This window comes from Geotrypetes seraphini, chromosome 17 (genome assembly GCF_902459505.1).
Source record: "Geotrypetes seraphini chromosome 17, aGeoSer1.1, whole genome shotgun sequence".
NCBI lineage: Eukaryota > Metazoa > Chordata > Amphibia > Gymnophiona > Dermophiidae > Geotrypetes > Geotrypetes seraphini.
In genome coordinates, this window is record NC_047100.1 from 28,597,593 (window position 1) to 28,623,364 (window position 25,772).

Genomic DNA, 25,772 nt, shown 5'->3' on the forward strand with positions numbered 1-25,772 from the left:
AAAATTAGTATGTTTATGTATCCAACTCCAAAAGCTTGTCGATACAAGAGATTTTTTTAGAAAAGACATTTGCATTCCAGGCAGGAAAAATGAACTCCTGGTTGGGTACTTTCATTCCTCAAGCACAGTCTTACTATTCTTTCAGGAAGCTGTTAAAAACTTAACTTGTTTGATCAAGTTTCAGGTTTATTAAAAATTTGATGTTCCGCCTTATCAAATATCAAAGCGGTTTTACATAGTATAAAAAGAAATGATAAAAATACATTAAAAACAGATTTCAGTACAATGACAATCTGACGCACTGACAAACAATGACTTACTGAAACGAGGGATAACTGGGCAGAGCTATAATATTTTGATAGAAAAAAAAATGGGGAGACGGTGGAAACAGGCAAACGATCTTAAAATACAAGGCTAATGGGAGGAAATGGACTTCCATTACCGTCCTTGAAAGGACTATTGTACGTCGTACATTGTATTTCCCTGTTATATGTCTGTATGCTTCACTGATTGCAGTCTTCTTTGATGTGATCCGCTCAGAACTTATGGTAGGGCGGTATACGAGAAGAAAGTTATTACCTGTCTGAACCGAGGCATGGTGTTTACTTTTTTTCATGATAATAACTTAATAATAATAATAACTTTTATTCTTTTATACCGCCATAACCAAAACTTCTAGGCGGTTTACACTAAAAAGAACTGGACAAATCAGCGAAATACAATAATACAGTAAAAAATACAAATATTTGTAAAATAAAATTTCAATAATAAAACTCACTAAGTAATAAATTTATTGAACAAAGTGGTCTTAATTAATTTCCGATAACATAGCTTGCTGAATACATTTACCTAGCCAAGATTGTTGCCTACCAGCTTGAAACGCTCGGGTCCTATCTACGAAGGTCTTATATCTACACCCATTAATTTTTGGATAAGCAAATAAGTAGAAGTTTCTAGTTTCTCTTGATGGTCTTTGCAACACAAAATGAGGGAAAAGGTAAGCTGGAGACAATCCCGATATCAGCTTAAAGCAGATACAGGAAAATTTGAATAGTACTCTTGCCTCCGAAGGCAGCCAATGAAGTAAACGATAATATGGACTAATATGGTCGTTCTTTTTTAAACCAAAACTGAATCGAACAGCTGTATTCTGAATTATCTTTAATTTCCTTAGAATTTTAAATAGATGATGTTACAATAGTCTAAAATAGATAAAACTAATACCTGCACCAATAGTCTGAACGATAAAGGATCAAAATATTTTTTAATGGTTCTTAATTTCCACAATGTAAAACAGCATTTTTGTACCACTAAGTTGTGTTCTGCTAGTGTGACTCCCAGAATTTTGATAGATTTAATAATCGGGTAGTCGTGACCATTAAGATGAAGCAATGAGTTTGTCGTTGGGACTATCCAAGAAAAGTTTGGTCTTTTCCCTATTGAGTGTCAGTTTGAAATTAATTGTCCACTGTTCTATCTGATTCATAATAGAAGATATCTGGGAGCTGCAGGGAAATTACTACCTTTGGCAAATGAGGGAAATGAACCATAAGACCCTTTAGAATGGGGAGTACATTGTTTATAACTGTATCATTGACCCACAATTTTCCACTGCAGGAATGGAGACTCTCAGCTGTTTGATAAAGTCCGAGGCCATGACATCAAGCTCCTCAGATATCTCTCCGTAAGATATATCTGTGACCTGATGGTAGAGAACAAGAAAGTGAAGTTTGGCCTCAAGTGAGTGAGTTTCCTCCACCCCAATTGGCATTGAAATCGTCCTCTTTTTCCTTGTAGCTGCATGGCGTTGAATTTGTCGGTTCTTTTTTCATACTGTTTAATGTTAGTTTGTTCATCGGTGGGGGGAGAAATTGGTATGGATTCCAAATTGCAGTAATCATCACTGGTTATAGTTTTTGAATTGGGCTTTTAATGCCCTAGTGAAAACCGAGGCCTTCTCTAGGACAGTCTTTTAGGTTCGGTACGGCTGTTAAACTGCACTACTTTTGTCTTTCTACTAAGTTTTGCAAACAATTATGTCTGTTCTATGGTCTCACAGATGCCTCCAACCTTTCTTCAGGGCGTTCTTCACCTAGTTGTAAAAACTCCTTTTTGGGTGGATGAACCTCATAGATAGTAATGACCTGGCAAAATGGCCACCATGTTTGATTTTAAGTATAGACTTAGAACTCATAATATATGGGGCTCGGAGGGGTGGGATACATGCTCTGCTATGTTTCCAGGACCTCTTGCCCCATCTAGTCTCTGCATTCTATCGATGACCTTCTTCCTTCCAGGTGTTCATTGTTCTCCCTCTTTCGTGGAACCATTCTGTAGAATCGCTTGTTTTAAATAGGATGTGTTTCATAAGCATGCTGTTGATATACCCTCTTTTTTTTATCCCTTGTTTTCCTTCCCATGACTTGTCTGTCTGTCAAAATGTCTTCAGTGTAACATCTTCTGAGAAGGTGGACAAGGCACAACGCTATGCAGACTTCACTCTTCTCTCCATTCCATATCCAGGTACAAACCAGGGAGATCCTTGAGGTCTCGACAGGCAAATTGTTCAAAGCTATTTACAAGGATAAATAGACATTTACCGGGGTAAGAGAGCCTGAATCGGTTTCCTTCCTCAAATGCAGCAAAATATACATGTGGTTTTTAGAACATTTAAAAGACGATCTTTTCACCTTGGTTAGTGCAGAGCAGGACTAGGAGGTCACATAGAGAATGACACGGGGACAGATTTTTCCCTGTTCCCGTAGGAACTCATTTTCCCTTCCCATCCCATTCCTTCCTGTCCCTGCCCCATTCCGTCGAGCTCTGTCTTCATCTGCACAAGCTTCAAACACTTTAAAATCATAAGTGTTCGAGGCTTGTGCAGTTCAGGCAGAGCTTATAGGGTAGGGACAGGGAAATGAGTTCATGTGGGGCAGACAAATTTGTCCCCGTATCATTCTCTACACTGCACCACTCTAGAAATCAAAACGTAGTAAAAGTGAACCAAGTCATTATGACATCACTGATGAGGTTGCTTCTTAGGCATTGGTGGGATGAGGCATTATGATGTCACAATACCAGCTCTGGTTATCAGAGGCTGAAACTTTTCCACACTATTTAGTTATTTAGTTTTCTATACTGTTCTCCCAAGTAGAGAATGATACGGGGACATTTTTCCCCGTCCTGTCCCAATCCCAGAGAGCTCTTTTCCTGTCCTCATCTGCACAAGCCTCAAACACTTTAAAATCATAAGTGTCCGAGGCCTGTGCGGTTAAGGCAGAGGATGGGACAGGAATGGGACAGGGATGGAGAAATTGAGTTCCTGCGGGGTCGGGGATGGATTTGACCGCATGTCATTTTCTTAAAGGCACAGCCAGAGTGTAGGTAAGTGATCTACCTATTTGTGTGGTAGAGTTAAAAAATTAGAAGAAAAAACTGTTAGTGGTCAAACTGATGTCAATTCCTTACTAGAGGAAGTAACTGTGCCCTCGGCCTTGTGGAGGTAGATTTTGTGGATGAGCTAGAGTCCTTCCTAAACTTACGGAGTGGGAAATAGCATATCTGCAACCTCCCAGCAGACATTTCTTACAGGTCTGACTTTTCTGCAAAGGGAAACATTAATATGTTTTGTGTCTTTGACAGGCTGCGAGTTTTTTAAGGATTATAAGGACCGGGACTATTCAGCAGAGGGCCTTATTTTTAACTGGAAACAGGTACAGCCGATTCTAATAGAAAACAGGAAGGGAGGGGAGGTATAGGGTTAACGGGTAATTTCCTGTAGCAGTTTGTGCTTAGGGTTATGATTGGCACTACTTTGGGTGTAATTGGGGTGACGGGACAATCGTGCGCCGACAATTCGGCGCAAGACAAAGCGCGTCACGGGAAAACTTAGTTTTAAAGAGCTCCGACGGGGGTGTGTGGGGGGAACCCCCCACTTTACTGCATACTGTTCGCGCTGCCATTGGGGGGGGGGCGTGAGGGGTGAAACCCCTCACATTATAAAGAAAACAGAACTTTTCCCCCCCAAAATCTGAAAAAGTTCTGTTTTCTCTATAATGGAGGGTTCCAACCTCCCAACCCTCCCCCCCCCCCAACAGCAGCGTGAACACTATGCAGTAAAGTGGAGGGGGGTTCCCCCACTCACACCCCGCTTCGGAGCTCTTTAAAATTAAGTTTTCCCACGGCGCGCTGGTGTCTTGCGCGGAATTGTCTGCCCTCCATTGTCGGCGCGCTGGTGTCTCGGGCGTAATTGGGGTACCTCGACTATTTTGTTATAAATTTTCCATCTGCTTACTACAATGGTCTAGTGACTTGTATCCCAGTCTCTCACACTTTTCTCAATTCAAGACTTGTACAACGATTTAAAATATCTTTCCCATCTTCTCAACAAATACGCTTTGGATTCTTGCCCAGAAATAGCTAAGAAGAAAAAAAAAAAAAAAAAATTTAAATTGAATCAGGTTGGGCAGACTGGATGGACCATTCGGGTCTTTATCTGCCGTCTTCTACTATGTTACGCTGGAAAAAAATGTTTTCACTCCACTTTCGAGTTCCTTGGACCATACTTCTGGAACAATCTACCAGCTCGCCTGCAGCAGGTTACCACACACTGTCTCTTCAGGAAAAGACTAAAGACGTATCTTTTCCCCTTGTAGATACAATCGCTATCTGCGCTCCCGTCGATCGCTCCCTCCGTCTCTGAACTATCTACGTTAATCTGCTCCCTTTTAATCTGGAATCACAAATGTAATCCTTTCTTGCTGCCGAAAATTGTGGGCTCATAGAAGCCTGTATTGCATTGTATGGCCTGGTCCCATCTGAGCTAGGCTTTGCTCTCCCTTTGCAGGATTACGTGGATGCTCCACTGAGTATCCCAGTCTCTCTAAGTAGATCTTTGAACATTGATTGGGGTGAATACCAGGTAAGAATTAATATTTTATTTTCTTGTTTCAGCCTACCTTTCCCCCCCCTTAAAGAAGGCTTTCTTAGCAGTGATGGGTACATTTTTAGGTTTTCTGCCTACCAGCAGAAAACGGCTGAATATTTTAGCTGTTTTTTTTCCTGAATTCTGAGCTGCAGCGAGGTTAAATTCTTTCCTATTCTCTCCCTTCTCTGCAGTGTTGGGATTTGGTGAAGCAGACCCAAAATTATCTGAAGCTGCTGATTCACATAGTCAACAGCGATGGTGAATGTTTTTGTTCCTGCTTTTTAAACCGGCTTGTTGCATTGTCTTCGTCAGAAAAGCAGTTAATGACTTATTACCCTCCTTTTGTAGATGACAGTGGGTTGCTGGTGCATTGCATCTCGGGCTGGGATCGAACCCCTCTGTTTGTCTCCCTTCTGCGTCTCTCGCTGTGGGCTGTAAGTACAAAATAACGCAGTGAGGTGGGCATTTTGCTTTAGGTTCCAGGGGTCAGGCAGGGGAGGGGGATGGAGGATGAGAAATGGACGTGGTAGACTCCGATGTGTGTGGTGGGGAGGGGATTACTGTATCGCTTGAAATACTGAAAATGTCGGTGCCACATCACTGTCAGTAGGATGTGTCCTTAGCCAGCGCGGTCAAAAAAGTAATTGTCTAGCGCAGGGGTAGGCAATTCCGGTCCTGGAGAGCCGGAGCCAGGTCAGGTTTTCAGGATGGCCACAATAAATATGCATGAGATCGATTTCCATCTCAAGGAGGCAGTGCATGCAAATCCATCTCGTACATATTCATTGCGGATATCCTGAAAATCAGACCTGCCTTGTGGCTCTCGAGGACCGGAATTGCCTTCCCCAGGACTAGCCTGACATTTCTAGGAAAACCGGGCCTAACGACCATAGCAGCACATTCATCCGGTATCATGAGCTATCCTGGTGTTCCCTCGGCTTAGGCTTGTTGGCTGTAGAAGGAATTGTAAATATTTTCCAGAGCCTGTGATCAGTTCGCAGTCGTAACAAAGATGTAATTTCTCTCTCTTCAATGAGAAATTTGTAGCCGATTCCTCTGTGCAAGCTACTTCACCTCACGTATGTCCCTTTTAAAAGTTTCTTTAGTTCTCTTGTGTTTTGAGGGGAACTTGGCGGAGGATTTTCTTCGTCTATTGACTTTCCAGAACATCAGTGAGTTCATAGCCAGAATTGGAGAATGGCACGGGGAAAAAATTTGTCCCTGTCACCGCCCCGTCCCCGCGACCACTGTCCCTGCGACTGCTGTCCACTCCCTCCTTCCTAGTGTGAGGGAACATGCGCGATCACGGATGGCACGGTCCAGAAACCCCCCTCCTGCCTGATCGCCGCGTCCTGCCATCTCCCTCCCTCCACCTCACCTTAGGTGCCGAGTCTGACTTTTAATTCTTCTTCTCCCAGCCGCACATGCGCGGATGCTTGAGCTGTTGAATCTTCTCGTCTGACCCAACTTCCTGTTTCTGGTTACGTCAGAGGAGAAGATTCAACAATTCAAGCAGCCGTGCATGGGCGGCTGGGAGAAGAAGAATTAAAGTCGGACTCGGCACCTAAGGTGAGAGGGAGGGAGATGGCAGGACATGGGATGCGACAATCGGGTGGGGATGCTGGACCGCGCGATCCGTGCTGGCTTCACTGTGGAGACAAGACCATTCACTGCCTTGTCCCCATCCCCGCAGTGACCACTAATTTTTCTCTCCCTGTTTCGGCGGGTAACAACCACCGTGTCATTCTCTAGCCAGAATTCCAAACCCAACTGGTTTTCAGAATAACTAGAATAAGCAAACCCAAGTAGGCTCTTCAGTTAATTTCATGTGGCTATAACAGAGAGACATTGGACGTATTCTGTAAACCAGACCTGTGAGCTGTTGAGAATCGGCGTGGCCTGCCTCTAGCCAAGAGCCTTGCGTTCTAGTAACTGAAGATTTTGTCGTAATCTGACTTTCCTGCTGAACACATTCTAAAAAAACAAGGCCTGGAATTTCCATCTCTAACTGAACTCTTGTGCTACGAAAGGCCTCTTTGAAAGTTCAGCGTAGAGTAGGCTATGAAGACCATTTATTAGTTCAATTGCAATCTTGAATGTACTGTGGTTTATGTTACTGCTTTTGACCTCCTCACCTTGGGTTTTTCTTCTGCAGGATGGGCTGATCCATTCTTCCCTGGATCCTGCTGAGATTCTGTACTTGACAGTGGCCTATGACTGGTTCTTCTTTGGGTTGGTACTTCACACGTGACTTCATTTTGTCTGGTTTCTACGACCGGTGTCTAGTGGAGTTTCGCGTTGTGTGCAAAGACTAGCCCCTCCCCCTTTTTACAAAACCACAAAAGCAGCTTAGGTAGTCGTGTGTGCCTGTTTGATCTTTGAGTTAATGATGTGTTGTGTTTTTATGTTAAACTTGTAATTCATCATGAATTCTGGCTTTCTGGTAATGCATAGCTTCTGTATATGTATATATTTATATTTATCTAAGTTTCTTGTATTCCTTTATTTTAGGCACATGTTGGCAGATAGACTCTGCAAAGGGGAAGAGGTAAACCGTTATCTTCAAGCCCTCTAAAGTTCCTACCTGAAAATAAGACCTAACCAGAAAATAAGTCCTTGCATGATTTTTCAAGATGCTTGTAATATAAGCGCTACCCTAAAAATAAGCCCCAGTTAAGATTTGACCCCTGAAGCCCCTTTGCCCCGAATGTCTGTGGCAGGAGGAGTGCCCAATACCTCCTGCTGCAATGGCAAACCCTCCCGACACAGTCCAACGCAGGAGGGATGCCCACTCGCTACTGTCGCTGGCCCCATTATCCCCTGAACTCTATCCCTGACACGCCCCGTACCTTTAACTGATGGCCAGCAAGAGGGAGGCCCACTACTTCCTGCCGGCAGACCCGCCACTGCAAAATGTCAGGCCTTCCCCTTCCCGGTGCATTCTGGGATGCACTGGGGAGGGGCCTAAGGCCCTGATTGGCTCAGATACTAAGGCCCCTCAGCCAACCAGAGTTCCAGACAATGACATGACTGTATTCGAATAAGTGTAGATTGTTGTACAAGAAAAAATAAGCCATCCTCTGAAAATAAGCCCTAACGCATCTTTTGGAGCAAAAATTAATATAAGACCCAGTCTTATTTTCGGGGGAAAAATGGGAAGACACTTTCCGTACAAATTCTCACTCTGTTCTCCGGGTCCGTTTGTCATAAATACCAAAGTTGGATTTAGTTGAAGTAGATTTGAACTACTTAGTGTTTGATATGCATTTTATACATCTTTTCAATACATTTTGCTTTATTTGTTTCTGGTTCAGATTTTCTTCTTTTGCTTCAATTTTTTGAAGCACATCACCTCCGAGGAGTTCTCTGCCTGCAGTAGAAAGGCAAGGTGAGTGGTCTGGGTGGGAGAACCGGTGACCTTGCTAGCAGTAGTGTTTTGATGGTTGAATCTCTAGTGTCTTGACCCAGTTTCTTTAATTGCCGGGAAGCCTCTTGGAGGAGGACATGCCATGTGCAGCAGTCTTGTGTCCCCTGGTAACATGACATTTTTAATTTGATAAGTATGCAACATTCAAAGATTCAAGCTTTCTTCTGCAAATACAATTGAAAAAACATAAGCAGAACTTCAGGGCCTAGTAGCTAAATCTACTAGAAATGTTTTAGTGCTGGAACAAATGGATCTTCTTCCTGAATCTGCTTTAGCTTGGGTCTTTTTATACAGTGTCCTCTCTGTACGGAGCCAGATACAGTACTCCCCTGATATTCACGGGGGTTCTGTTCTAGGCACCCCCCGCGAATTTTGAAAAACCGCAAATGTGGTTTATCGCCTGTCAAGAGGCAGGAGAGGGCGGCTGGAGTGCCAGTGGGTAAAGAAAATAACTTGTGGTCTGCTCCGACCGCCTCTTCCTAAAATCGGGCTAAACCAATCAAGAGCTGTGTGTCAAAGCAGCTCCTGATTGGTATAGCCTTGATTCGCGAACCACGAATTTGTGGGGGAACACTGTAATTCCCTTCTGTATGTAGCTAGTGATCACATGGAGGTCCAGGGCAGGTGGTAGCATTTGAAGACAGATTTAGCGTTTAATTTCTAGTTTTGAAGTTTTAATGATATAAGCAAGCATAGATTTCACGTTGCAATGGAATAGAAAGTTATGAATGCTGAAGACGACAAAAGATAGCAAACCACCGTCAATATTCCTTTCCCCATGAAAGGAGTCAGTCGAATGTATGGGCTGAAATGTGTGCATTGAATTAGTTTGAGCGGCTGTTCTGTTTGCAGACTCTACTCATGGATTGTTTGATCTCAGACTCATGGGGTATTTTTTTTTTTTCTCCACCCAAGAAGGAAGAGCTCCCAGCCCCGTGACTTGGGCTTTATGCTAGAAGACTTCTGTGTGCTCAGTAAGTGCTTGCTTTAAACATGCTCTTTTTCACTTTCACTGTATATCAGCGAGGCCTTTGCTCGTAGGTTAGTCACTGTTCTAAGGACCACTTGTTCTATTCCTAAAAACTCTTCATTGACTAAGACTCTAAATTTACTAAGATTACAAAACCAAGGGGGTCTGTTCTGAGACCACTGCTTTTTAACATTTATTTATCGGTGGGGATAACTAGTGAGAATTAAATTTGCTGATGACCCAAAGTTGTTAAATCGCAATAGGATTGTGAAAAATTACAAGAGGAGCTTGAGCCTGGAAGACTGGGCGTCCAGATGGTTTAATGTGAGCAAGTGCAAAGTGATGTATGTGGGAAGGAGGAACCTGAACTATAGCTATGTGATACCAGGTTCTGTGTTAGGAGTCACAGCCCGGGAAAAGGATCTAGGTGTCATCGCTGAGGATATGTTGAAACCCTCAGCTCAATGTGCGGCGGCTGCTAAGAAAGCAAATAGAATGTTAGGAATTATCAGGAAAGGAATGGAAAGCAAAGATGAAAATGTTATTATGCCCTTGGATCGCTCTGTGGTATAGCGCACTTCAAATGTGTGCGGTTCTGGTTGCCGTATCTCAGATATAGCGGAATTAGAAAAGGTACAGAGAAAGGTGACAAAATGATAAAAGGGATGGGTAGATCTACTTATGAGGAGCGGCTAAAGCAGCTACGGCTCTTCAGCTTGGAGAAAAGATGGCTCAAGGGTGATGTGATATGGTCAATAAAATGAGTGGATTGGAAAGGGTAGATGTGAATCGCTTGTTCACTCTTTCCAAAACCCACTAGGACTAGGGGACATTCGATGAAGCTACTTAAAGTAGCAGATTTAAAACAAACCGGAGAAAATATTTCTTCACACAACGTGTAATTAAACTCTGGAATGCGTTGCTGAAGAATGTGGTGAAATCAGTTAGCTTAGCGGGGTTTAAAAAAAGGTTTGGATTAATTTCCTAAAAGAGAAGTCCATAGGCCGTTATTGAGATGACGAAATCCACTGCTAATTCCTAGGATAAGCAGCATAGAATCTGTTTTATTACTTGGGATCTAGCTAGGTATTTGGGGCCTGGGTTGGCCACGGTTGGAAACGGGATATGGACCTTCAGTCTGTCCCAGTATGGGATGTTCTTAAGGAGGTGTGCATCGTCCTAAAATTGTTGTATTTTCTCCTGTGTTCTCCTAAAATTTGTGTAATTTGCAATTTTCATTTGATTTGTGTCTTATCGACTGCTGATGTAAACTTTTAGCTGTTCACTATGAGGAAAACTCATACCTAAATTTTAAGTGCAGCTGCTTACTTTCCTTTATAAAATACTAGCCTAACAGGAGAAGTATGTGCCTGAGATATAGGTGTGAGCACGTAAGCCAGTGTGTCAAAACTTTTTTAGCTCTGGCACACTAAACGGAGCAAATGTTTTTCACAGCACATGAAAATAGAAATTATAAAAATTGCAAAACTAACAAAATTTAAATTTTAGAGTTGTTTTATTTAAAAAGTTCTTTAAGCTATATATGAGAAAGTGTAAGAAAAGTGAAACTAAAGGTGGCATGTGTAGCATGAGATTCACTCAAGGATACCACTTATTTTGACGACTTTCGGTTTAATGATCCTGATTTGAATCTTCAATCTGAACTGTGTTTTCTAGTCCAGATGTCTGCTTGACCTGGCAGTTTCCTCCTGCTCCTCCTCCTTTTGGGATGCCAACTTGATTGGAACCTGGGCTCGGCTCTGGTGTTGCATGGTTCCTCCCCACCCCCTATTTAATATCTCCCTTTCACTTAATTTCAGTCATTGTAGGGGGAGGAGGGGAAGGTAACGCTACCAGGGCTTCTTCTCAAATCATGTAGTTGTAGGCAGTGAATCTGGCCACTAGTTGTCGCCATTGAGCAGAGATTGGAACTAATTCCCCCCAAGGTCTCTAAACGCAGCATCCACAGCCCTGACTAATTTGAGAAGTGAAAGATCTAAGCCAGGAATTATACCTCGGGTCCTCCACTTGGTGGCGCACAGCTGCCACTGGGCCACAGACTAACCCCAGATGTCTAGGTGATGGGGCGTGTGGTGGTGTTTTTGTCAATTCTTTTTATATGGTAATGACCCTAACAAGTGAAATGTATTTTTCAGTGTTTATAACCTGCTGATTTGTTATGCAAGGATGTTAATTATAGTACTTAAGCTGACTGAAATGTAATGTTACAGCCTTTGTTAAACTTCTTAAATTGTTTTAAATTTTTTAAAAAAAATGAAGGTGAGAAAGGCTCATTCAAGGCTACTGTTCACCTCACAATATCAACCATGACAATGTGTGCTTTGTTTGATCTAATACACAAGCTATATCCAAGGGTTTTTTTTCTGGCCTGCATTGTAGACCAGAACTTAGCAATCATTTTTACAATTAAATCTTTGGAACAGGCGCCTTTTCACTGGACAAACGTAGCACAGCCTGCAACAAAGCCATGCTTTTAAATGGAGATAGTGTTCTTTCTTACCTTGGCTGACTCATTTGGTTTTTTGGTTGTTTTTTTTTTTTGGGGGGGGTTATAGATCCACAGATGTCAGGAACATCAGTTGAATGCCAGGGCTGGAATGTTTGTTAACCCTGCAATGCCATTTGGGGGTTTTGGAGAAAAGTTTGGTTGCCATTAGTCCACTTTAAAGGTTAATAAACAGAAGTCAACAAAACCTAAAACGGACAATACCTTTTTATTGACCTTAACACTAAACTAAACTAAACCTTGGGTTTATTTAGAGAATGACACGGTGACAAAATTCATCACCGTTCTCGTCCCTGCGGATAACTGCAGGAAACCATCTTCATGTCATTCTTTAAGGAGAGAGGGAAGAATCAGAGTATGAATGGCCACAACCACTGACCCGCAAGCTTTGCTTTGAAGAATGCTGGTGTAGAAGGACCGAGGTTGAAACAGACACTACAGAATGACAGTCTCTGGTATCCAGAGCAGATATTGTGATGTCATAATGCCTCATTCCACCAGTGCCTAAGAGCCAATCCCATCAGTGATGTCACAATGGCTTCATTATCCTTGGCTCACACAAGAATCAGAGTATGAATGGGCACAGCCACTGACCCTCATGCTTTGCTTTGAACAATGCTGGTGTAGAAGGACTGAGGTTGAAATAGACACTACAGAATGACAGTCTCTGGTATCCAGAGCAGATATTGTGATGTCATAATGCCTCATTCCACCAGTGCCTAAGAGCCAATCACATCAGTGATGTCACAATGGCTTCATTATCCTATACTTGGCTCAAATAAGAATCAGAGTATGAATGGCCACAACCACTGACCCTCAGGCTTTGCTTTGAAGAATGCTGGTGTAGAAGGACTGAGGCTGAAATAGACACTAGAAAATGACATGGGATTATTTCCCGCAGTTATCCGCGGGGACAGGAACAGTGATGAATTTTGTCACCGTGTCATTCTCTACTGCATCTTCTCCACAGTAGTAGAGCTCGGCATGGTTTACAGAACTGGGATAGAAAGGAACTCCAAAGGGGGATTATAGGAATAAGTATGAAGAGAGTTTAGAGGAGCTTGGTGTACCAGAGAGGGAGGGAAATGTTACTTTTTTGAGAATAGCCAAGTTTTTAGATGCCTACACATTTGTCGCAGTTTAAAAGGTAAAAACCTTCTTCCTGGGTAAGGACAGTATGAGCAAATGAATATGCATGAAAGAAATTTGCATATAATGGAGGCAGTGTATGCAAATCAAGTTTATACATATTCATTGTGGAAAACCTGACTGGCAAGGGGGTGCTCCAGGACCGAGACGTCATCTTTTGCTCATACTGTCCTTACCCAGGAAGAAGGGTTTTTGACCTTTGATACTGTGACAAATGTATTTAAGTTCAATTAAAAGAATGTATAAGTACTCGGGAATATTTTAGAAGAATGGTAAGACTTGAGAACCTGTGGACTCTCGAGGGTTAACGAGCCATACCTCGGAGAGATGTGTACTGATTTGAAATCCCTTCCTCACAGAGCGGAAAGATCGGGGCAGCACCACCAGTCTTAGCAGTGACTTCTCCGTTGTGGCTGAGGATTCTCCTGGTGTTACTGCTGGAAGCTTCAACTATGAGACTGCAGAGCTGAATGCTGGAGCACAGACGCAGGCGGCCTGGTGAGATTTTTCTGCAGTGTTGCTAATCCCTGGGTACTGGCACTGTACCAGCGGGCCTGAAGCAGAGGGGACAATTAAAGGAGCTTTTGAGACTGATATAACATTCTTTGAACGTTTTTCTCTCCAGTGTTTCAGACGAACATAGCGATCAGGTTCTTCCGTGCTGACTTGTTAACTCTCCCCCCCAAAAAAATACTGTAAGTCGCACTCATATGCTGCGCTTACGTGTATCCGTTTACATCTGCCCTTGGCGCAAATGGATGCTGCTTTATTTAGGCATGCCAGTGTGGGTTTCAACAAGTATTCTATAATGGAATCCAGGCGCCCGGAAATCATGTTAGAATAGACTTTTCCTAGTGCATCATTTGGTGGAGGATGGGCTGGGGAGGGTGTAGATGGGCTGGAGTAAGTCTTAACAGAGATTTCGGCAGTTGGAACCCAAGCACAGTACCAGGTAAAGCTTTGGATTCTTGCCCAGAAATAGAGAAGAAGAAAATTAAAAAAAATTTAAATTGAATCAGGTTGGGCAGACTGGATGGACCATTTGCGTCTTTATCTGCCGTCATCTACTATGTTACTATGTATGTCACTGCTTGCCCTGGATCAGTAGCATGGAATGTTTTGCCACTATTTGGGGTTCCGAAATCTTGCTATTCTTTGAGATTCTGCCTGGAATCGTGATACTCTTTGGGGGTGCTAGAATTTTTTGTTACTCTTTGAGATTCTGGAATGTTGCTACTCCTTGGGTTTTGGCCAGGTACTAAGGACCTGGATTGGCCACCATGAGAACAGGCTACTGGGCTTGATGGGACCATTGGTTTGACCCAGGAAGGCTATTCTTATGTTCTTATGTCCTTATTAGTCAGACTGAGATATGTACATACCAATGGTTCCCAAACCTGTCCTGGGGGACCCCCAGCCAGTCAGGTTTTCAAGATATCCCTAATGAATATGCATGAGAGAGATTTGCATACCTGTCACTTCCATTATATGCAAATCTCTCTCATGCATATTCATTAGGGATATCTTGAAAACCTGACTGGCTGGGGGTCCCCCAGGACAGGTTTGGGAACCACTGATACATACAGTACATAGCGGAACCTGTGTGATCGCTCACCTTTTTGTAACAGGAATAATATTGATGTGTTCTCTCCCCCCCCCCCCACTCCCTTCCCTGTATTTCTTCAGGAGGAAAGCCTGCACATCCTCTCCTCAGAATGTGCTCCGGAGTCGACCGCATCAGTTAGAAGAGAGACTCCTTTACCCAGGAGTAGCAGAAGCAAAGTCCTCCAGCTCTTCCTCCTCTAATCATTCAGACTATTTCCTAAGGGTGGGCAGTAGCCCACTGGAGGTGCCACAACGCAGGTACATAGCCTCTGTTTCCTTACTCCTGGCTTGATTCTGAAAGTCCCCACCGGACAAAAGGCAAACAACCGAGAACCTGTGAAGCCACCAACTCTTTGGTTAAAATGCACGTGCTGCACTCGCTTCAGCGCAGGAAAGGGATTACTGCTGGTTGCACACCCAGTTCTCAGAATGAGCTAAGACAGACAACGGGCAACTCCGGTCCTCGAGGGCTGGAATCCAGTCGGGTTTTCAGGATTTCCCCCAATGAATATGCATTGAAAGCAGTGCATGCAAATAGATCTCATGCTTATTCACTGAAGAAATCCTGAAAACCCGATTGGATTCCGGCCCTCGAGGACCGGAGTTGCCCATGTCTGAGACAAGATAAAGATTAGCACCAGTTACCTCTAAAATGCCTTCAGGGGGATTGAACGGATCAGGAGCTGAAGGGCTAGTACATGCATCATTTGCTAATCCCTTGAAGATTTTGTTTTCTGGTTTGACTGTTTAGGGAGGGCAGCTTTTATAGCAGGGAGCCTGGGCTGTGAAATTTAGAGCACTGCAGGGCTATTTGTTTTGTACACGCTATGGGGGGGGGGGGTCACTTTTTTATAATTGCCATTATAGGCATGTATACTCGCATGTGTGAACATAACCATTAATAAAATTACCCTTGCATAAAAAGTACACATGATGAGAGAGGATATTGATACAGTTGTGGTTTAGGCATGAGGGGGGGGGGGGAAGGGTTGGCGAAGCTTGGCCAGAATTGCTGTTTACCTCTACGTTTTTATACCTGACCCTGACTCGTTTCAGCTGTGATCCAGTTGCTTTTATGAGCAATTTTATAATGACACATAGGCACTTTATATAAAACTAGCAGATTACCCGGCGTTGCCTGGATATTTATTCATCCCAATTATCTGTCGTTTTTGATCCATTTTTACGTCGCCCCCTTCCCACCCCCAAAATATTTTTTCCCAGATAGTAAGTGATATGTAGTAATAATAATAATAATAACAGTTTATATACCGCAATACCGTTAAGTTCTATGCGGTTTACAGAAGATTAGTGGGGTACAAGTTGAGTTGACGTAAGGGATGTTGGAACAATGGGGAGAAAGGGCAAGTTTGGTTGAAATCTTTCCATGTGTTCCAGAGTTATGCTGGAACATCATCTCAGCGAGGCCCCAAACTATGGGTCTCGATAAATGACATGTCGCCCCCTTCCCATCCCCACAGTATTTTTCCCCCAAATAGTAAGTGATATGTATACCAAGTTTCATAATGCACCGATGTGTCTGTTTATAAAATAACTTTCCTGAAAAGTTTCCGCTTAAATTTACACACACAAAAAAAAAAACCCCCAATAAAACGTTTGTGCAGATGTTTGAGGGTTCTTCAGAAAGTTTTGGCGCTTTCATATTTTCACAGGAAATGGTTGCGGGGCGAGAGAAGTGTGCCCTGTAGATGACTAGTCAAGACAAGCCAGCTCACCTTCTAGGTAGCGATGTCATTTTGCCTTCAGATATTTAATAAATAGTGTGTTAAAAAAAATAAAATAAAAGTGCGGAGACTTTTTGAAGATTCCTTGTATATTATAATTTGCGGTCTGCGCATTTCTCACATTGCTCCACTTGACCGTGGCCTTTGGGAAGGCCTACCTGCATACTGTATAAAGCACACGCTATGCGTTGCTAGTGCATTCCTTTAAGTGTGTCTGACGCCGTTTTAAGCACAAAGCAGCTTTTAAAACGATCCCTTCCTCCCCCCTTTAATTTGTAAACAGTTGGGGCTTTTTCTTAGTCCGTGCATGCGTTTGTAGAAATTTTGGCACACCTTGAGGGTACCGGGGAAACTGGAGCCTGTATCCATTCCAGCTGATGTGATTATGAACGCGGAGGGACGCGGATTAACGTGCATTAGCAAATTGAAGACTTTCACCTGAATTTCCATTTTGCTTGGGCCATTAAGCAAAGCTGAAAGTTAATGTGACCGTAAGAGTCGTGCAGCTTTCCATCTGTCTGCTGATGGTGTGGGTGTCTTAATGGTTTCCCTCTGAGTCGCGATGCCTAGTGTTGTTCGTTACGTAATTGGCTTTGTAGGAAGAACTTGTTACCAGAATTGTAGGAACAGCTTTGCCATCAAGAGGTGGAGGGCTGCGAAGACAAATTTGCTCTGGAAGCTGGAACCTTTCAACCAATACAAATCATTTACAAGTGCAGAATAAAGTGTAGTGTTACCACAGTTCAGATTTATATGGGGAAACCCCCCCCCCCAAAAAAAAAAAAAAAAAAATGGATTACTATTGGAATCAAAATTTGAACCTGCATCTTGACAGAAGTTTTGTAGAAGCCTAATATTGGTGGTTTTCTTCCAACTCAATTGGAGATATCCTCTATTGGACTACGTGACATAGGCCTGAAAAGCTGCTGCTCCCCTCCCCCCTAACCATCAAATCATTTAACCCATTTCTTACAATAGCAGTGTTTAACCAGGGGACGCCTACCAGGGGCCCCTCCAGAACAAGGGACTGTGGAGTTAGTGCACCAAACCTTTGACTCCTACTGATTTTAGACTTCAGTTTTTTGATTTTGGATCTTTAGATCCAGGACAAAGATAATGTTTGTGAAGTATATGTATTATAATGTTGTAACATAGAAACATGATGGCAGACAAAGGGGCCAAATGGCCCATCCAGTCTTCCCATCCTCGGTAACCATTCTCTTCCTCTCTAAGAGGTCCCACGTGCCTATTCCACGCCTTCTTAAATTCAGATGTCTGTCTCCACCACCTCTTCTGAGAGACTATTCCATACATCTACCACCCTTTCTGTAAAGTATTTGCTTAGATTACTCCTGAGCCTGTAACCTCTAAACTTCATCCTATGCCCTCTCATGCCAGAGCTTCCTTTCAAATGAAAGAGACTCGACTCATGCGCATTTACATCACATAGGTATTTAAACGTCTTGTATCTCCCATCTCCCTCCTTTCCTCTAAAGCAGGGGTAGGGAACTCCGGTCCTCGAGAGCCGTATTTCAGTCGGGGGTTTCAGCATTTCCCCAATGAATATACATTGAAAGCAGTGCATGCAAATAGATCTCATGCATATTCATTGGGGAAAATCCTGAAAACCCGACTGGAATACGGCTCTCGAGGACCGGACTTCCCTACCCCTGCTCTAAAGTTTTACATATTGAGATCTTTAAGTCTATCCCCATACGCCTTATGACGAAGACCACACACCATTTTAGTAGCCTTCCTCTGGACGGACTCCATCCTTTTTATATCTTTTTGAAGGTGCCACCTCCAGAATTGTACACAATATTCTAAATGAGGTTCTCGCCAGTCTTATACAGGGGCATCAATTTCTCCTCTTTCCTACTGGCCATACCTCTCCCTATGCACCCTAGCATCCTTCTAGCTGTAACCTGTTCGGCCACCTTAAAATCATCACATACAATCACACCCCAGTCCCGCCCTTCTGTCATGCATATAAGTTTTTCACCCCCTAAACTGCCATTCCTTCAGGTTTTTGCAGCCCAAATGCATGATCTTGCATGTCTTTGGTCTGAAATTTGGTAACTAAAATTTAATACTTTCTTCAAACGGGGACAAATCTTTCTCCGTCCCCACAGGAACTTAATTTCCCCGTCCTTGCGAGTTTTGTCGCTGTCCTTGCCCCCATTCCTGTAAGCTCAGCCTTAACCGCACAAGCCTCGAACACATATGATTTTAAAGTGTTTGACGCTTGCGCCGATGAGGACGGAGCTTAGGCATTGGTGGAATGAGGCATTATGACATCACAATCTGAGCTCTAAAATGTTGCTACTTAGGATCTTAAAGCGTTTGAGGCTTGCGCAGATGAGGGCAGGGACATGAAAAGTTCCTGTGGGGGACGGGGAAAAATTTGTCCCCGTGTCATTCTCTAATCTTTAGGTCCTGCCCTTTTGGGCCCAGAACAACTTCATCAAATGATGACCCGCAGTTTTTTGTGTGTTGTTTTTTTTTAAGCATTAAATCTTAGCTGGCAAATTTTATCAGCTTCCTTAGATTCATCCTCATGTGTGTGTTTTGTTTTGTTTTTTCACACCCCCACCCCCCACCTCCAGGTTCTGGTGTCTCCACAGTGTCACTTCTTATCCTGCTAGTCTAGTCTAGACAAGTAGGTTTATGACTCCCTTCCAGCCAGCAGATGGTGCAAATAGAGCACAGCTTTGCAGCAACATCAGATCCATGGAAGAAGCTACGTATACTGGAACTCGCCAAGATTGTGCACCTGCTATTTTGGTGAAGCAGGATTGAGGCTCCCTGAGCCTGCCCTTGGTTTATAGGTGGAGAAGTTCTATAGCTTGAAAGTCTTTCCCCACACCAGTCAAGGGCTCCTAGGACAGACTTAATAATTTCCCTGCTCGAGCAAGAGTTCTATCTCCCAGGCAGCAATCTCTTGGCTATTTCCTCAGTTGAGTTCATTGGTATGATGTGCCAACAGCAAGCTCACTGCTGCTTTGCATCTGATTTTTCCAATCTGCTTTGGCTGGTTGTCAAAGCTGTTTGTTTAACCTGCTCAATTTGGTGCCAAGGACATTGGCCATCCAACTGAGGGTCTGTCATTAACTTACCGGGCATCTCTCTTGCCTTCTTGGGTAGCGCATGACACTGAGTTTCTTCAGCTTGATTTTTGTGTCTTGCTGTTTGTTTTTTTTAAATCTGAGATTTTTCCAGTTTCAGTATGGAAAGGGAATGGTCACCCTGAAAATGCTGGTCTACCAGGATCCTGTAGCCCTAATATGAGTTTAATTCAGCTCTTGCACATTACATGAATATATATGATTTCTTCCTTAACCAACCCCTTATTTTGTCTCTTGGGAAAAAAAAAATGCCACTGTTGCATCAAAACCACTATTTAAATCCTATTCCTTTGGTCAAAAGTCCAGAAATCTCTGTACTGTTAAAAGGCATGTGATGAATGCCAGCAGCAGAACAATCAGAATATACAAAGTACGCCGTAGCCTAAAAATAGAGTATATTTTGCTTGCAAAGGGTGCTTAAAACCCAAACTCAAAACATTTCGAGACATGTCTAAAAGTGGGATCTCTGCCTAATTAATATAGAATAAGGACGACGACAAAACCACTGCAAGTTTTATTAACTTAATAAGCCGATCTGGAAGATTAGGCCCAAAATTTGCATTCTTTGTTGGCGTGATGTAGTCCGATCATTTCACTGACCGCACCCTCTCCCCTCTCTCTGCCCCAGGTCGGCGGATCGTTCCTTGCCCGGATCTTCAGTCTCCACAGATTTTGGCAGTTGGCAGCTGGTGTCGGAGGGTGGCAGTGTTCACGACCAGGGGATTCTCGGCGAAACCTCCCTTCCCTTCCACTTCCAGGACGAGCATCCTAACGGTCTGTAAGTGAATTAAGACCTTCAGAATCATCTGGGGCGATGCACGGTTCTCTTGTTTTTGGGTTGGTGTTTTTTTTTTTTAATGAAATCTGCTGTCACAAGCAGGAAATGGAGAACAGTGGCAGCTGTCTAGAATGTTGTATCTGTCTTTTTAAGTATAATGCTTAAGCTGGATGCATCGATTAACTGTATGAATGCCATCGGTATTTTTAATTTTTTTTATTAGCTTAATCTGAGGCGCTTTCTCTACATTAATCTGGCTTTAGGAAAGATGTCACATCTCAGTGTAGTAACTTTAGTCTATTTTACCTGGAGATTATTCAAGTAGATATCCATATACATGGTTGGGCTATATTGCTCTCTGTTACCTTTGGAAGTGAAATCTGTGCACTGCGGTGAACGTCGATGGACAGTGTTCAGTATTTCATTGTCTTTAATACCATAGAGCAGGGTTTTTCAACCTTTTTACACCTATGGGACTGGCAGAAATAAAAAAGTTATTCTGTGGACCGGCATCGGTCCATGGACCGGCGGTTGAAGAACACTGGGCTAAGTTGTGGGCTAGACCCCGCCCCCCATAATAGTACTAATTGCACCTTGCACGTCCCGTCCCATGCCTTATCTGGAAGCCTTCCCTCTGACGTTGCAACGTCAGAGAGAAGGCTTCCGGTTCAGGCGCAGGATGCCCGTAAGAGCCACTGCCCATGGCTTTGTGCACCAAATCAGTTAGGAAGAGGAAGCTGGCTCGAAGGTAACGCCGCATCGATCGCACCGTGGACCGGCGGTTGAAGAACACTGGGCTAAGTTGTGGGCCAGACCCCGCCCATCTCTACCCAATCTCCACCCCAGACCCCGCCCCCATAATAGTATTAATTGCACCTTGCATGTCCCTTGCCTCATCTGGAAACCTTCCCTCCGACGTTGCAACGGCAGAGAGAAGGCTTCAGGTTCAGGCGCAGGATGCCCGTAAGAGCCACTGCCCATGACTTTGTGCACTGAATCAGTTAGCAAGAGGGAGCTGGCTCGAAGATAACGCCACATCAATCGCACCGTGGACCGGCGGTTGAAGAACACTGTTTTGGGCCTGATGCACGTGCTGGCCCTGTGGACCGGCAGGAAATTTCTGTGGACCGGCACTGGTCCATGGACCGGTGGTTGAAGAACACTGCCATAGAGCACAGAGATTGTGATCCCTGAGGCACTTTGTACCGAAACATGGATCTGTATTGGGTCTCTTTTTTGCTCTATCCAAATCCTTTGATGCCTGTGGTCTTGCCATAGTTTTTGTGGGCAGATGTTGTATCTCTGTTCCAAAGATCTCCGCATTAATTACAAACCCAGGACTGACCTGTTTCTCGGGGCGTTGCAAAAATGATTAACTGCGGATCTTGTATTCTTCTATGCACTGTATACAGGCTGCTTGATTTGTCTTCTATGTGTAGATATTTCAGGGCAGTTGTCAAATATCTCGGTGTTCTGCCTCTTGGTTGATTTTCATGGGAAGTCTATCGCAAATCTTTAGTTTTTCTTTCAAGACGGAAGATTGATTTTAGTGTCTTGCTTACTCCTACTCTGGGGAGAAGGCCAAGAAGGCCCTTTGTCCATTGTATGTGCGTACATAACATCATAACAATTTACCACATGCATGCAGTGGCGTACCTAGCATATGTGGCACCTGGAGTCCATCATTTTTTGACACCCCCTCCCCCATCTGTATGAAAAACATGATTTTTAGTAACAATACAAACGTCACACAAGAATGTACCTAGGAAAAGGCAGTATCTTACATACTGCAGTGAGCAGTACATCAATACACCTGTTGTAAAACTAAACAAGCCAGACTAGTACAGATCAATCCTACCAGAAAACCATGTCTTTCGAACACATAGAACACAGAAAACACCTTCGCCTAGTTTGTAATCACAAACTAACCCCTCCCCCTTTTACAAAACTGTAGTGTGATTTTTAGCCACGGTGGTAACAGCTCAGATGCCAACACTAAAAAACGCTCTACAGTTTTATAAATGGGGAGATAGAATAAAAATACGTAGACAAAGGTTAAACTAAACCACCAAGAAGCTGGACTCTGCATACAATGCAACACCACAGAAACAGCAATGCATCTCCCCTAAAGCAAAAAAAAAAAAAAAAAATAGAATTTTTTTCTACTGTGTCTTCTTTGGTTTCTGCTTTCCTCATCTTCTTGTAACTCTCTTCCTTTCATCCAGTGTCTACTCTCTCTCTCTGCCCCTCCTCTATGGCATCTTCTCTCCTTCTATTCACTTTCCAGAAACTTTATGCCTCCCCCTTGCATCTCTCCCACACCCCCATGGTCTGGCATTTCACTCTCTCCTCTCCCTTCCCCCCTTCCATCAGCATCTGCTCCCTTTCTCATCCTTTACCACACTTCCATACCACCCTGACCCCCTTTCTCACCCTTCATCATGTTTCCATACCACCCTGACCCCCTTTCTCACCCTTCACCACACTTCTATACCACCCTGCCCCCTTTTTCTCTTTCCACCACCCTGCTATGCTTCTTTCTCTCTCTATCAAAATCAGCAAGGTCCCAGATGATTACTTTTGCTGCCGCTGCTTTGGAAGAGGTAAGTGATGTCAGAGGGGGGCTGGGCCAGCAGAGGCAAGGTCCTGCGATGACTGCAGCTGCCGGTCCACCCTCCTCCGACGTCACTTACCTCTTCCGAAGCAGCAGCAGCAAAAGTAATCATCGCGGGACCTTCGTGCACTTCAGCGCGGCTGCTGACTCTGCTCTGGAATAAATACAGCAGCCGCGTTGAGGCGCCGTTTTCAGCAGCGCGGGAGCTTCCGGACCTGGCCGGCTGCACACCCCCTTGGAGCGTGCACCCGGAGCAGACCGTGCCCCCCGCCTCCCCCCCCCCTTGGTACGCCACTGCATGCATGCATAATTTTTACGTACCTTAACGTACTTGGAGATCTTTTTTAAACTGCATCATAAAATTAGTAGCCAAGAAAAGAAGTAAAACATATCTATTATCCCAGTTTTGTCATGGCCCAAACTCCTAAATCCCTGGGGATCTTGGAATTGAATGTAGGCTGGCTGCTTTCAGACACCCGAGTATTTTAGGATCTTATTTTTGAATCCCAAAGCAGCTGGCTGAGATTCCTAGATGTATTTACTTTACCCGAGTAGGACCGCCAACTGGGGCAGGTGGAAACCGGTTCAGCTAAAACAGTGTATCGCAAACTGTGTTCCTCCTGAGATTTCGGGTGTGCCACGACAAAACTGGCAAGGAGGAGAGTTGTCCACGCTGGCCGACTGCCTACAGGACGCGCGTCTCGCGGCACATCCTGTAGGAAGCCAGCCGGCGCAGATGACTCTCCTCCTCTTCCCACGCCTCCCGGATTCCTCCACCGAAGCGGGTCATGGCCAGATGGGCCTCCACGCACTTCTGGGTGCCTTCTGGCCGGAAAGTTTGCGAGACACTGAGCTAAAAGTTAGCCTGCTATGTATATCGAAGATTGTGAATATAACGCCAGCCTTGTACTGATTCTACTGTATATGTATTGCTTTTCTTTGCAGCCTCCCAGGACAGACTGAACGGGAATCCCGGCTCGAGGCGGTGCGCTCCATCCTCCTGACTGCCTACAGCAACACGATAGGCCTGAAATCCGTGTCTTCGAGCCCTTCGGGTGCCATCAGTGGTCTCCTGGAACAATTTGCCCGAGGAGTTGGACTTAGAGGAGCCAGCGCTGTGGTGTGAGGGGTGGCTAAGCGCCGCTATTTGACTGTTCTCTGGAGCCATGAAAGACTGCAGGCACATGACAGCATAGCCGTTGTCCTAAAGCAGCGTCTGTGGGGCTGTGCACACCTCAAGAGCACAAGGGCTGCAACATTGCACACAAGCAAACGGTCCATGCTATCTTCACAGCCTTTTTACCTTTGCTACCTCTTACCCTTCTTGGTTTTTTCTTTCTGAGCTGCTTTAGACACAATCTGAGCCTTCTTTTCCACAGTTGGGGTGAACTGTATAAAGAGAAAGACCTCTTCTAAGGGCCTGCTGTCTAGATGGATTTAATTTGTAGGAGAATACCGTGTGACTGAATACAATGCAATTTGACCATGAGGTAGTATAAATTCAAATTGCAAAATGTTTTCCACTTAACCGGCACAGGTTCAGTGACGGCAAAGCTAAGGGGTTTATGCTTGCGAGGGCTGAGGAAGAGGAAATATTTTTAAGGGATATGGTGTGATGAAAGACAGATTCTTGTTTTGTGTTGGAGGTGAGCAATACGGGTGGTGGTAAATATTTTTAGAGTGATATTGACACGAGAAGAGAAGTCTGGGTGAGTGTGATCAGTTAATAAAAATCATGAAAAAGAGGCCATTATGGAGGGCACCTGCTCTATAAATCTGTCCTTTTTTTTTCCTTCAGTATATCGCAAAAGGTTCGTATCTAAATGCCAAAGAGCGATTGGAGCAGTCTGAACATTTCCTAAAGGTCCACAGAGCCATTTCTCTAAGTCCAGTTAATCAAGAGGCTTTCTGCGTCATCCTTCTTTTGTTCTGATCTCAGCTGGAGCTCTCCTACTAGGGAACAGGGTCATGGGAAGAGTCCTTTACAGCAGGAATAGTGACAGCTGTTAAATACAGCCATTGGTGTAATTTCACCTTTAGAGCAAAGTTTGACACACATTTTGAAACAGTCCCCCCCTCTACGCACACGGTTCAAGGTTAAGGGCATCCCACCGTTTAAATGGTGTATGAAATTACTGCTGCCTGGAGAAAGCATTGCATGATTTCAGTCTGCTCAGTAAGATCTCATTATTCCGTATGGGCAGAAGAAACCTTTCTGCTAGTTGAGGTAAGATACTCTTGCCTTTTGACAAGACGCTTCATTTATATTAAAACTCTTCCTGTAATTAAGGCAGACTGAAGTTAAATGTCCTGCAGGTTTTTGTTTTTTTTAGTACATTGCTTTAAGCAGACAATGACATTTTAGTCCTAACTTGACCTTGAGGATAAAAAAATTCTAAACTCTTGGTCCTGTTAAATTCCCTTCGGCCTTCTGCCAGCAGAGGGAGCTCCAGCTACCGCTTTCAGCCCTCCTCTCCAGTGCATATACAAAGCTCCCTACACCTAGGAAGGAACACTTTGCACTCATTTCTTCTGTATACAGGATTGTTCCATAAAGCAGAAATTCATTTGAGCAAAGGCTCAGTGGACATCTTGCCCTCCTATGTTAAATCCAACAATGGGGTTTATTTCGTGCTGCACCATTCTCAGTGTTGGACGCTTTTCTTGAATGTTATTAAACCTTTTTTTTTAATTTAATAGTTGGGACTGTTGTGTGCTTCTTTCTGTTTGAAATGGACAAACATTTTATGAAAGGTGGCTTTTGCAATGTTACCATGACCAGCAGTTTTCTCGTATCAGGTCTCTCGGAAGTGCACACCCTTTCAAGCATCCATTGTATTCATGTGCCCGCTCCCAATAGAAAGTTTAATTTTAATCTTGCCTCCCACACGTCGGGCTTCTGTTT

General features: G+C 43.9%; 1 protein-coding gene across 3 annotated transcripts in view; it reads left to right on the plus strand.

The window, feature by feature from the left end:
• MTMR14 (myotubularin related protein 14) overlaps positions 1-25,564 on the plus strand; it is a 38,736-nt gene extending 13,172 nt beyond the window's left edge. Inside the window, exons 6-19 of one of the 3 annotated variants that reach the window (XM_033926536.1) lie at positions 1,618-1,740; positions 2,450-2,523; positions 3,643-3,713; positions 4,847-4,921; positions 5,119-5,185; positions 5,276-5,361; positions 7,083-7,159; positions 7,439-7,475; positions 8,242-8,315; positions 9,273-9,328; positions 13,360-13,498; positions 14,687-14,863; positions 20,104-20,253; positions 23,813-25,564. In XM_033926536.1, the coding sequence (XP_033782427.1) occupies positions 1,618-1,740; positions 2,450-2,523; positions 3,643-3,713; positions 4,847-4,921; positions 5,119-5,185; positions 5,276-5,361; positions 7,083-7,159; positions 7,439-7,475; positions 8,242-8,315; positions 9,273-9,328; positions 13,360-13,498; positions 14,687-14,863; positions 20,104-20,253; positions 23,813-23,993 (1,387 nt within the window). In that variant the 3' untranslated portion in view covers positions 23,994-25,564. Of the gene's footprint in view, positions 1-1,617; positions 1,741-2,449; positions 2,524-3,642; positions 3,714-4,846; positions 4,922-5,118; positions 5,186-5,275; positions 5,362-7,082; positions 7,160-7,438; positions 7,476-8,241; positions 8,316-9,269; positions 9,329-13,359; positions 13,499-14,686; positions 14,864-20,103; positions 20,254-23,812 lie in introns of all 3 variants that reach the window. The other 2 variants (XM_033926535.1, XM_033926537.1) reach the window with 2 other exon arrangements.
• Positions 25,565-25,772: the final 208 nt, after the last annotated feature.